Source organism: Budorcas taxicolor, chromosome 16 (genome assembly GCF_023091745.1).
Source record: "Budorcas taxicolor isolate Tak-1 chromosome 16, Takin1.1, whole genome shotgun sequence".
Taxonomy (NCBI): Eukaryota; Metazoa; Chordata; class Mammalia; order Artiodactyla; family Bovidae; genus Budorcas; species Budorcas taxicolor.
The window spans coordinates 34,864,079-34,877,354 of NC_068925.1; the positions used below are offsets into that span (position 1 = coordinate 34,864,079).

At 35.7% G+C, this 13,276-nt stretch overlaps 1 protein-coding gene and 1 non-coding gene across 2 annotated transcripts in view; one reads left to right on the plus strand and one right to left on the minus strand.

Annotated features, from left to right (window-relative positions):
- The window catches only part of CEP170 (centrosomal protein 170), a 96,217-nt gene that overhangs the window by 31,412 nt on the left and 51,529 nt on the right, over positions 1 to 13,276 (plus strand). Inside the window, exons 6-7 of the mRNA XM_052654025.1 lie at positions 581 to 715; positions 9,041 to 9,517. Of these exons, the coding sequence (XP_052509985.1) occupies positions 581 to 715; positions 9,041 to 9,517 (612 nt within the window). The remainder of the gene's footprint in view (positions 1 to 580; positions 716 to 9,040; positions 9,518 to 13,276) is intronic.
- Positions 12,508 to 12,579, minus strand: TRNAR-ACG (transfer RNA arginine (anticodon ACG)). Its single transcript has one exon. It is a non-coding gene; the product is annotated as a tRNA-Arg (tRNA).

The following is a 13,276-nucleotide window of genomic DNA, read 5'->3' on the forward strand; positions in this document are numbered from 1 at the left end:
CCAGGTTCGATCCCTGGGTCAGGAAGATCCTCTGGAAGAGGAACTGGCAACCCACTCCAGTATTCTTGCCTGAAGAATCCCATGGACAGATGACCCTGGTGGGCTAGAGTCCATGGAGTCACAAAGAGTTGGACATGACTGAGTGATTAACACACAGGAACTGTGGATTTGGAAGCAAAAGTTGTTGAATAAGTGTTCTGCTCTTTGCAACCCATGGACTCTAGCCCACCACGCTCCTCTGTCCATGGGATTCTTCAGGCAGGAATACTGGAGTGGGTTGCCAGTTCCTTTTCCAGGGGATTGTCCTGACCTAGGGATCGAACCCAGGTCTTCCGCATTGCAGGCAGATTCTCTACCATTTGAGCCACCAGGGGAGCAGGCTGACTATAAGTTACACTGTGCTTGAATTTTCAACCACAGAGAAGGTGGAGGCTCCTAAACTCTGCATTGTTCAAGGGTCACCTGTACTTTGTTTTCTCATGAAATCAACTGGGCAATTCTTGCATTCTCCAAAAGCATGTTTGTTTGTTTGTTTTCCTGTTTCATGTGCTTTAGACAGATTTTCCCCACTTTTTTACAGATACTTCTGCCATGCCCCGTGGTACTCCATTATATGGGCAGCCTTCATGGTGGGGGGATGATGAGGCAGATGAACAAAGACCTTTCAAGTCAAATGGCAAACCCGAAGAGAAAAGTCACGAAACTGGAACATCAGGTAAAAAAATCTCAGACTATGACATTAAATGGTTTTAAGGAAGAACATAATATCAAAGCAAAAATCTATTTATTCTTAAAAGTGGTATCTCCTATTATTTAAATGATGTAGGTTAATAATATGGTTGGGCATTTTGAAATAATTATTAAAATGTTCTAACTAGACCAAAATAGTAAATGCAGACTAACTTTGTGTGCTTTTACTAGATTGACAAACATATAATCATATTTTTAAATGAAAAATTTTTATTATGTTCAAAAGGTATGAGGTTAAAACTTCTTTAGAATCTCAGTGTGCCTAATTTTGGGGGGTATGATAGCAATAAGATTAGCTGTTAAGCAGCCAGAGTGAAGAAATAATTCTGAATCACATATCAGATTAATAGTCAAGGAACATATTCTTTTGTTGCTGGAGAAATTTAGTAATGAACTAAGTCAAAAGCCAGAAAATCAAGATTTCCAGGAAATAAATGGAGGTATCAGTTGCCTGTTACATAAGGACTTGGCATGGACATCAACACTGGTGGATGGAGCAGCCGGTTTCCTTGATAATGGCAGATAAGAATCAGAACTGGAGGAATTAAATAGAGGCACCAGGGAGCAGCATGTAAAGCCAACTGTAACTCTGAGCCAAGGATAGATTTCATCAGCACTCATATCAACTTTCTACCTTTCACTATAATTCTACAAGATAAATAAGACATTTTTCTTAGCTGGAGAATAAGAACACTGGTTCTTATTAATAAATATACTCTAATTTTACCAGGATACAGGTCTAAGAAAGCTGGCCTTATCAACTTGCTCTTAAAGTGCCCCAAACTAAAGTTGTCAAGTTTGCAAATAAAGTCCCATCTCAGTTTTCTTATTTCTGTGGCCAACGCAAATTTTTCTTCATGTTCAAGCTCAGAAGCTTAATATTATTGATCATACCCTCAGATGCAAATAACAGAAATGCCACCTGATAACCAAACAGGATGGAAATGTACCAGCTTAAATAATGAACCTCTTTAGAATTGGTTAATGCAGCATCTCAGTGGCATCATCAGCTAGTGTTTTCTCTCGGACTCTCAGCCCTTCTGTTCAGTGGCTGCATACTAAGGAAGTTTCCCCTAATACTCAGAGGCTGTTTGCCATTAGCAGTTGGGGTGCATGCTGCTTTGATTACATCCAGTCAGAAGTAGCAAAGGTTGCTTCTGAAAGACCCCCTGGAAACTTTCCCCAAAGTTTTTAATGCATCTGTCATTTCATTGATCCCTCATGGGTTCAGGAATAGATCACATGCTTATTTCTGAACCAATCCCTGGCAAGGGTTATGAGATTATTCTTAAGCCAGTCTTACCCATCCTGAAGCTGAATGTGGGGTTGATTTTCCCTCAAGGCATATGAGTTGTAGCAGGGATGAGCAGATACCTGGGAACGTTGGAGTTCTTTTTGGAGGGAGAGATAGGAAATGGATTTTGGAAGACAGTCCAGAATGTCTGCTTTATTTGAAATTTTTGTGTCTTCCCTTCCTTTCACTTCATCTGTTATATTGCCTACTTCTCTTGTGCTTTTTTTCCCCCATTGAATCATAACTGAACTATTTCCAGTTTCAACCTTTCTGCAGTTCAATTTGTGCAATAAATCTAAGCTGTCCTTTATTTCCTTTGCTTAACAAAGACTTTATGTGAAGATTTTATGTCAGAGTTTCTAACTGTATCCCACTTTCCTTGGCCTTGTATCCCACTACAGCTGTTTAGTGCCCTCCCAGTTCATTCCCACAAAAATTAGACTAATTACTGCCTTCTCTTCTCCCACAGGAGTATATACACATAAATCCAGTAGTATAAAATTCTAAAGGATATGTCTGTGTATGTGTATCGTAACACTTTTATTTAGTATTTTGTGTGTATTCCTTATCCTAACTGCACATTTCTTACTTCAGGGATCACATGTTATATTATCATGTGTACTAGAGCAACCTAGGAGAGAGAGAGAGAGAGGGAGGGAGAAAAGGAGGAAGGAAGAGAGAGAAGAGTGAGAAAAAAATGTACTAATTATTAGGGAGTTAAATGAAATATAGCATAATTTAATGTTCCCAGATTCTGAAAATAATTGTGATAGTGAGTTTATCTAGCCATTAAAGATCCTTCTACCCAAAACAACTTCTGAAATCTGAAATAAATATCTTGTGGAACACAGTGAAGTATAATTGTAATTTTTGTACTGGAGACAGAACTATGATTTATTAACAGTAGATAATACTTGAGTGGTGCTTACTTTATCCAGACACTCTTCTGAGTGCCCTGTGTATATTTAATCACTTAATCCTCACAGCTGTACCTGAAAGTAGTTACTGTTATCATACCCATTTTATAGATAAGGAAGTGGCAGCGCAGTGATGTGAGTTTTATTCACAAGGTCACTCAGCTAGCAAAAAGTGTAGCTGCGATTCTAAGCCAGGTGACCTGACTTACAGAGTCCATGCTGTTACCCACAGTTAGCTTTTCAGCAGTCATTACACACCCACCCACACACATTCAAAATCATTCCAAAAGAATATACTTTGTAGAGTATAAAGTCTAAAACAAACACCCCAAAAACAAATTGACATAAAAATCAATCCCTCATGCCTCAGCATAATAAAATGAATTTCAAGCTGTGAAGTGTCCGGTAGTAATTTCATCTATGTGAATGAAAGTAAATTCTTAAATGATTACCAGCTTGTGTGGCCTATCTCATTGAGTATCTTTTCTGCCAGATGACAAAAGCTGCTTCATAATCGTGGGATTATTTTTGAGTTGGAAGGAATTTAGTGATTTACATCTTTTGTTAAGAAGCTTAAAGCAGTCTGTCAGATTCAGCTGATTAAAAGCTTTAATGAGAGTCTCATTTACTTTCATATATTAGCAGCAGGATGTGATTGTTTCAGATTCATCATTTGTAGTTTTTTAAACTAGTATAGAATGAGGGAAACAGTTTACAAGTCTGATATAATTTATGATGCCACCACGTATAGTAGAGTGAAGTTTGAAAATTAAATGCTATTTCATTCGGTCATTGTGAAATTAAGTTTTCTTTTTTAATGTTTAAAATTGTGAAATATAAATGATTAGTTTATTTGTGCTCTAAGTATGCTTTTCTGGTAAAAACAGAAAGTGATTTGCTTCTTGATTACCAGTTTTTAGAATGTAGAATCTTAGTTATTGTCCTTTAGTTCCTAAGTCGTGTCCAACTCTTTGTAACCCCATGGACTGCAGCGTACCAGACTCCCCTGTCCTTCATTGTCTCCCAGAGTTTGCTCAAACTCACGTCCACTGAGTCAGTGGTTCCATCCAACCATCTCATCCTCTGTCACCCCCTTCTCCTTCTGCCCTCCTGCCCTCAATCTTTGCCAGCATTAGGGTCTTTCTTTTCCAGTGAGTTTGCTCTCTGTATCAGGTGGCCAAAGTATTGGAGTTTCAGCTTCAACATCAGTCCATCCAAATATTTAAGGTTGATTTTCTTTAAAATTGCCTTGTCTGATCTCCTTACTGTCCAAGGGACTCTCAAGAGTCCAGTACTTATTTTGAAAAGTGAGCATTCCAGAAAGGATACTAGAGTATCTACTCCCTAGTAACTTATGTCCCTTTCTGTGGGTCCATGTGTATCCAGAATCTCCTACCGATTTACCTTAAATTCCCCAAAACCCATTAGAGCAGTCAAGTTCTCCTGAAGTAGTGTGAATATTTTGAGTCCTGTTAAAGGAGAACTTGTCCTCTATTTAGTTCAGATGTGTTCTCCAACCTGCAAACATGTTTTAAACATTTTTTAAGTTACAATTAAAGGCTTTAAAGTGTTGCATACATTTTGAAAAGGTTGCATACAACTGTGAAGAGTAGATTTTTGGCTCTTTTTCACTGATTTTTTAATCTAATTGAACTAAATTTAAAAACTTTAGAGTTGTAATTCCTTTTTGGTAAAAGGAGTTTCCCAGTCTTTGTAATTTGAAGTACTTGAATGTACTAGGTTGGATGGATATCTTAAGTAGAATTTGCCTTCATAATTACAGTCTTTGTAAGCACCTTGAAATAGCTTAATATTTCATGTAATTAATTTAGTACAGAAAAAGGAAGGGAACATTTTTTTCTAGATTATGTATATCATGAGATTCCCTGGAAAGTGACACAATCATAAAATGCCTTAAGAACTTAAGGATATTGCTCTTCTGGTTTAGATAACCATAATTGATTCTACCATGATCATTTATTAAATACTCTTAGTTGAGATTAATAATTAAGTATTAGTATGAATTAAAATTATTTTAATAATATTTTATTCATACCAATGTTTCATTATTAATCTCATTAAGAGTATTTAGGGTTTCCCTTATAGCTGAAATGGGAAAAGAACCTGCCAGCAATGCAGGAGACCCGGGTTCAATCCCTGGGTTGGGAGTGTCACTGGAGAAGGGAATGGCTACCCACTCCAGTATTCTTGTCTGGGGAATTCCGTGGTCGGAGGAGCCTGGAGTGCTACAGTCCTTAGGGGTCACAAAGAGTTGGACATGACTAAGTTTACTTTAGTATAAATAAAACAGGTTTTGAAGGCAAATTCATGTTAAATTCATAAATTTCAGAATGATTTTTACCACTACTGAGAAAGGAAAGCTCCTTTATTTTTCTATATTAATTTAGAAGACCCTTAATAATTTCTCTAGTGGGCCTACAGTCCCAAGTATAGTAGGCCCACCCTTGATCTGGTTTTATCATCTTTGGCAAAATGATTTACTCTACTCATGAATTTTCCAGATGACCGAACTTCACTTTTACAATTGCAATTTTGTTTTTTAAGTTTAACCCTTCCCTAAATTTCTATTTATTCATGTCATTTCCTTAAGCAAAGAAGGCTGAATATAATTAAAATGTTTACTTTATGACTCAGAAGCCTCATTATGAATATCAGTAATTGAACTGTATGTTACAGTAATGTCCTTGGGAGACTTGCTGTAAGACTGTTTGCCTGTATACTGAATGGTTCTGAACTGCTGTGTTTTTGAGCCACATGTCTGCTCTTTATTGTTTTTTGACTTATCTCGACCAGTTGACTCGTTTTCTTAGTGTAGTATATCTGACATTAATCCTTGCTTTTACATACCCTCCAGATTTGTCACATGTAAGCTGAGTAAATAGTCAAAAAAAAAAAAAGGTTCTCAATGAGGGACTTTGCTCATAGTAAAGATCACAGATATGAGGATATGGGTATTGCCATATCTGTCTTGGGTTTTTTAGAGTTAGATGTTTGGTTTTAGTTTCTTGTTTCCCTAGTTAGCTGTGTTGGAGATTTGGGGGAGAGAAAGTAAGAGAAATATTTATTTGTGTGCCTACTTTGTGGCCGACTTTTTCTGGGTGACTTACGCTATCTCAGTTAATACATACCTCACTGAATCTTCACAACAGTCTTATGGATGGGTATTATTTTCTCATTTTACAATGAGAAAAATGAGAATTAAGAACTGTGATAGAGGTAGGACTTAGCTGATTTGAAATCTTCTTCCTGCTTTCTGCTAAACCAGGCTGTTTGACTATAATCATCGGATCATAAATGCTGTCTGTCTTTCTACTCTGTTGTGCTACTTGACATTGTTAGATAACTGATTACTGGATAAATTGGGTGTTAGCCTATAGAAGTCTCAGATTCTAATCTTTAGAGGAAAGTCAGTTTTGAAGTAGGAATAACTTAGGAAATAATAACCTTAAAAATAGTTACGTGCAGTTGGTGACCTCTGCTTTTTAATGTGTTAAAAAGTGAAAGCATGTTAAAAGTATGTGAAGTTTTTCTTCTCAAGGGAGGAAAATTGAGAACATATTCATTTGAATCATTAGTGACAAGTAGATGGTAAATGCTGTACCCCTGGGCCAGCTTGTTGCAGTTATTGCTTTATAGTTTTGTCACGTCTTTGAGCATTCAGGTAGTGGGGATAGGAGACTGCCGCTTTCTGTCTTCAGTGTTACTCTGTTGCCTGTGAGGATACAGAAAACGAATGAATGAGGTCAGGTAGATAGGAAGGATAGTTCTATATGAAATTGATCAGGCATAGTACATTATTACATTAGTAAATAAACCAGTGTATGGAAAAATAAAAACATCAGTGATTTTATCAATATATAGAGAGCAGACAATGCGTTTTACTCATGGTAATTCTAATTGACAGGCCTTCAAAGTAAACATTCAAGTGGACATTTTAATATTAAGGAAAAAAATAAATGAGCTAAAAGAAGTTTTTGGAACATTACTTAGGTTATTAAGAATCTTGTATATCCTCTTCTTCTAGGTAGTGTGTAGAATTACTGCTTTGATAGTATAGAGTTTTTCTGATACAGTTTTTAAATTTTCATTGGTGAGGAAAAACTAAGTAGATTTGACAAGGATAATTTTTCTGTTAAAAATTGTTTTTGTTATATATTCTGTTCACTGTCTGTGTAATATTTTTCACTTTTTTTTAAATTTCCGGAAGTGGAGCTTGGGGTCTTTAATGCGCTGTGCCCTCCTCCAGGGATCTTCACAACCCAGGGATCGAACCCAGGTCTCCCACATTGCAGGTGGACTCTTTACCATCTGAGCCACCAGGAAAGCCCCAAATACGGGAGTGGGTAGCCTATCCCTTCTCCAGGGGATCTTCCCAACCCAGGAATCAAACCGGGTTCACCTGCATTGCAGGCGAATTCTTTGCCCTCCTCGTTGGTTGTGTTTTACACTGGAGGTGATTCTTAATTTAGAACTTCTCAGGTGGCGGTGATGGTAAAGAACCCGCCTGCCAATGCAAGAGACATAAGAGACGTGAGTTTGATTCCTGTGTCGGGAAGATCCCCTAGAGAAGGGAATGGCAACCCTCTCCAGTATTCTTGCCTGGAGAATCCCATGAGGAGGAGCCTGGTGGACTGCAGTTCTTGGATCACAAAAAGTCAGACATGACTGAAGTGATTTAGCATGCGTGCAATACCTTGTGCCACACACTGGACTGTAGAGATGTTGCTGTTCCATTCTTGTATAATCTGAAAGCAAACAGTTTTATGACTATTTCATATTCAGAGTGTTGCTAAGAAACTGATTATAGCACCTGAAGAATTCCATCAGTATTTAATATTTGGAAAAATGTTTCAAGAGACAAAATGCTTTACTTAATTAGAAAATTACTATAAACAACTTTGTCCCTCATATATTCTTTCCTAATAAATTATCTGTAAATGATTTTTCTATCAATGTGTTTTTAGAAGGAATGCTCTTTTGAGCTTTAGGGAAAGAGTTTTTATTTGAATTCATTCTTTACCATCTTTATAATAGTTCTTTTGCTTCCTGAAAACCAAAGCAGTTTAATCTTAATATTTTTTTTGCATTTATATTATCTGATAACAGATTTAAAACATTTCAGTTATCATTTTCATTTATATGCTTTCACATATTTTATATAGAGATGCATTTATTTTCATACCTTCTTATTTGTCTCTGAGGCAACAGAGGAATAGTGTTCCAGAGTTACTTGCTTATGCCAACTCTTGTTGGTGATCTGAGATTTATAACTCAGCTTTCCTCTAAGGATTTTTGACAGTTGGGCATATTCTGCTGTATAGAAATGTACATGAATTTTCTTTTGGAATTAATTGGCTGGCAACTGAATTTTCTATTTTTAACTTACTTCTTTCACACTGCTGCTTGGATTGCATTTTACAAGCAAACCACATGTCTTTACTCATTCTTTTCTTTATAAAATGTTATCTGTCTTCTTGTAAGGATCACACATTAGTAATATTATTTTTGTCATTCTGAAAGTAATGTCTCTGAATTGTGATGGTGAAGAATGGTAAGTAAAATCATCCTGTCCAGAATGTTGCTTATGTATTAACCTCATGTTTCCGTCTTCATTTGAACACTTGTTCTCCTTTAGAATTTACTTGTTTTTGCAATATTTCATCCTCCTTACTTGATAAGGAAATTCATATTTTTTTCTGTCTCTCTAGATATGTACATTGAACATGCATCTCCACTACATTTGATTTCATTTCTTTTGTACTTTTGATGATTTCTGCATCTGCATTGGAAACAATGCAGACCTAGCCATGCAAAATCCCATCTCTTAACTGCTTTGCTATCCTTTGCACTGCTGCTTCTCTTGCATCTCCTATTGGTAACAGGAATGCCATGTTTATAATCAAAATTATTTCTCTTTTAAGACATTTGTCATTCTTTTTCATCTAAGCAGCGATCTGCCTTCTGATTCTCATGGAGTAATGGAAGTGGCCATTACTATACTCCTTCAAGTTCGAGAAGCTCCCAAATATTTTGAATTTTCTCTTATTTTTCTTATTAGGGTGCAGCATAGATGCCAAGAAAGTTGAAGAACAATCTGCAGCTGCAAGTGAAGAAGTACTTTTTCCTTTCTGTAGGGAACCAAGTTATTTTGAAATCCCTACTAAAGAATTTCAGCAACCATCACAAATAACAGAGAGCACTATTCATGAAATCCCAACAAAAGACACACCAAGTTCTCATACAACAGGTGCAGGGCATGCTTCATTTACCATTGAATTTGATGACAGTACCCCAGGGAAAGTGACTATTAGAGATCATGTGACAAAATTTACTTCTGATCAGCGCCACAAGTCAAAGAAGTCTTCTCCTGGAACTCAAGACCTGCCAGGGATTCAAACTGGAATGATGGCTCCTGAAAACAAAGTTGCTGACTGGCTAGCACAGAACAGCCCTCCTCAGATGGTGTGGGAAAGAGCAGAAGAGGACTCCAACAGTATTAAAAGTGATGTTCCAGTTTACTTGAAAAGGTTGAAAGGTAACTTTTCAGAACTTCCTTTTTTATGGTGCATTTCAGTCTTCAGTTACCAAACTATGATTAGAAAAATAATTAGATGATATGAAGCTGCTGCTTCTGCTTTTTTGAAGGTTTATTTGATCTTAAAGTTCAAAAGCTAGCCATTCTGCCCATATCCAGCTTACTCATTCAGAACAGTCTGCCTTCATTTTCTTGCCAAAACCAAATTGGTTTTGTAAATTTATATGTATGCCATTGAGACTTCCCTGGTGGCTCAGATGGTAAAGTGTCTGCCTACAATGCGGGAGAGCCATGTTCAATCCCTGGGTCAAGAAGAGCCTCTGGAGAAGGATATGACAACCCACTCCAGTATTCTTGCCTGGAAAATGTATGCCATTACATATGTTTCTTTTTCCTGTGGAAATATTCATTCATCTCACCAGTGGAATTCCTTAGAAGACAGTTCTCATCATTTTCCTATTCTCTACTGTGTGCTTCCTGTAAAATGTCAACATGTAGATTTTAAACGTTTTAAGTTACTGAATTAAGGGCTTAGAGTTCTACTTTGGCAATATAGTCACATTGTTGGTGGAGTGTTTCAGACTGTTCTCAAGATACTCATATCATGAAACAAATTTTATTTAGAGATACTAGGAATTCATTGAATTAAGAATTTTTTCACTAGTGAAAATTGCAGTTAAATGTTTATTTTTGAAATAATTTTCAATGTTTTATTAAAAATACTTGACCAAATACATCAGAGTATCAACTAATCATTTTCCCCCCATTGGTTTTGCTAGTTAAATTTTAATTTAGAATTTGCTGAATACAGATTTATGTTACTATATCTTGATTTTATTTGACAAGCTAACTGTAAGGGAAATGATTACATGTTAATCTGATCATTCTGTTACTATACAAAAAGTTAAAGAGCTTTAAAAGAATACTTGTTGAGGTGAGAGTGTATATTACCTTATATCTCTAGCCCTTTCCTGGGACTTGAGTATGTGATAGGTACTCAGTAATTTGAATAATCAATGAATGACTTCATTATCATTGACAAAACTGACCCTGGTTTAACCTGTACTTTATGGTTTGGGATTCTCTTCACCTAATGGAAAAAATACCTATTTCCTATTTGCTTCTAAGGCATTTCAAGATTGTGAGACGGTGTGATTACCTAATTCTTTGTCAGGGCCTATTACCATATTTAATTATCATAAGCAGTTACCTGGCATATGAACTTCTGACATGTAATTGTTAACTTTACTCCTACTAGATGATAACATAAATTGAGACCTATATGTGTATTGATATATATATATATATATATATATAGGTTAAAGCTTACATATAAAAGCTACCCATTTGTAAACTGATCATTTTTTATGGATTGGGTAAAATAAGACTGATATCTTAGTATAATGTAAAAAGTAGTGTAAACTTTGAAAATTTAGAAATAACATGTTCTTTAGACCATCCTTAATAAATGTACACAAATGAGCTAAGATATAAATCACCATTAAAAAATACCTTTATGGAACTTTCCGGACATTCCAGTGATTAAGACTCTGCTTCCACTGCAAGAGGCACAGGTTTCACCTCTAATTAGGGAACTAAGATCCTCCGTACCATGTGGTATGGCCAAAAAAAAAAAAAAACTTTACTACACCCTTTTATTGTAACTATAATTTTACTTATAATGACTATTTTCTGTTTTAGCTGTTATTTTATTCCCGTTAGAGGCATTAATGTTCATATTCAGACTGTATTCATATATTATGTTAGATTTTTAAAATCCTTACCAGAAATTATGCAAATTATTATTATCCATCAGAGTTGATTTATAGGTAGATATACATTCTGGTATGTTGCCATTGCATAGAACCCTACTTTTAAATTTGCCTTCAAGACATTTTACAAACCATCTAAGAAAATGTCTTTGTGAATATGCCTCATTTTTGATCCAATATTTATCCATTTTATTTTTTCAGATGTATTTACAAATGACATTTTACTTTCCCCCAAAGTTAGAGCTGCCATCATTAGATAAAGATTTTCCACAAGTTAAGAGATCAAAAGTATATACCCAGTCTCTAAATAAATGTCAGTATAGCAAACAGAAACTATTTTACAATAATTAGACATTCAGCAACTGCTTAGATCAGTCAAAAACTTGAAAGTAGGCAAAACAAAACAATTTTGCTCCTGCAAGAGTGAAATGCATGTGCTTTGGGACAGTGAAGATAATAATGTTCACAAAGTCCATACACTTTACTCATTAGGAGAGTTGAAGAAGCTTCTTTTGGCCACAGCTACTGATTAGTTATAGTCATATCTATCCTAAAAAATACTAGAAGAACTTCAACATATTAATGCATGATTAATGATAGACAAAACAGAAAAAATCTTAACAGTTCCTAATGGTGTTTCTGTTAACTAAAAACAAAAATTGCAGTTTTTTTCATCTGATCAGATGTGTTATCTTGTATAACACTGGGAAATGAAAAAGAAGAATAATTTTCTACAAAGAAAATAGCTAATCTATACTCTTTTAACCTGTAACTTAAAAGATACTGAAAAGACCTGACACCAGATAAGCACCAAATTTTTATATGTTGTTACAAGAATTATTGTATAAGTATGTCATAACATATGACTATGTTATATATGTGTTATAACATATATAACTATGTTATATAACTTGTTATAAGAAATAATATAACTAACACTGACTCTACGGACATGAGTTTGAGTAAGTTCCGGGAGTTGGTGATGGACAGGGAAGCCTGGCATGTTGCAATCCATGGGGTGGCAAAGAGTCAGGCACAACTGAGCTACTGAACTGAACAAGAACTGAAGTCTGTAAAGGTGGTGTTTTCATGAAGTCACTCAGTCATGTCCGACTCTTTGCGAGTCCCCATGGACTGTAGCCTACCAGGCTCTTCTGTCCATGAGATTTTCCAGGCAATAGTACTGGAGTGGATTGCCATTCACTTCTCCAAGGGATCTTCCCAACCCAGGGATCGAACCTGGGTCTCCCGCATCGTAGACAGACGCTTTACCATCTGAGCCACCAGGGAAGTCCGTCATATTGTGTACGTTTGTAATATGGGTTATCTGGTCCTATTACACATGAAATATGGGAGTTTAGTTATTTACAGCTCTTACAAACTGGATTTCTTTTCAGTATATCCAGTGCAATATGAAATAGGTTGTACAATGTCCAATTTTCCTGAGTTTTGTATTTGAACTAGTGGTTTTGTTTGCTTCTGCATTCCATCTGCCTATCCTTTATCCCTAGATTAATTACCCAGGCAGGAATTCCATTAATTAAACTAAACACCATTTTATTTTTTTTTCTTTTCGTATTGTATTTTCAGTAGTTGCTAATTTGAGGGAAGATTTTCAGATTTAGTTTTGGAAGTATTGACATACACCTGGTTGACTAGATTCATTTAAGCTTTCTTCTAAATAACTATCTTTTAAGCCTTCATTTGTGACTCAGTCTAAAACACACATAGAATAACTCAACTTCCCATTAAATTCATGCTATAAGAATATAATAATTGCCATTTGATTATTTCCTCTAATGTACTTATTGTTTACATGATAAGAATTCTAAATCAGTGAAAAATCAAGTAGTTTTAATAAAGTTTCACACTTAGTCCTTAATAGAGCTATGAAGAGTAACAAAAAGCCTCTGTTAGGAAGCTGATGTTTTCAAAATTCAACTGCAGTATTCTGTCTTGACTCTATATGCTTAATGGAGAAAACATA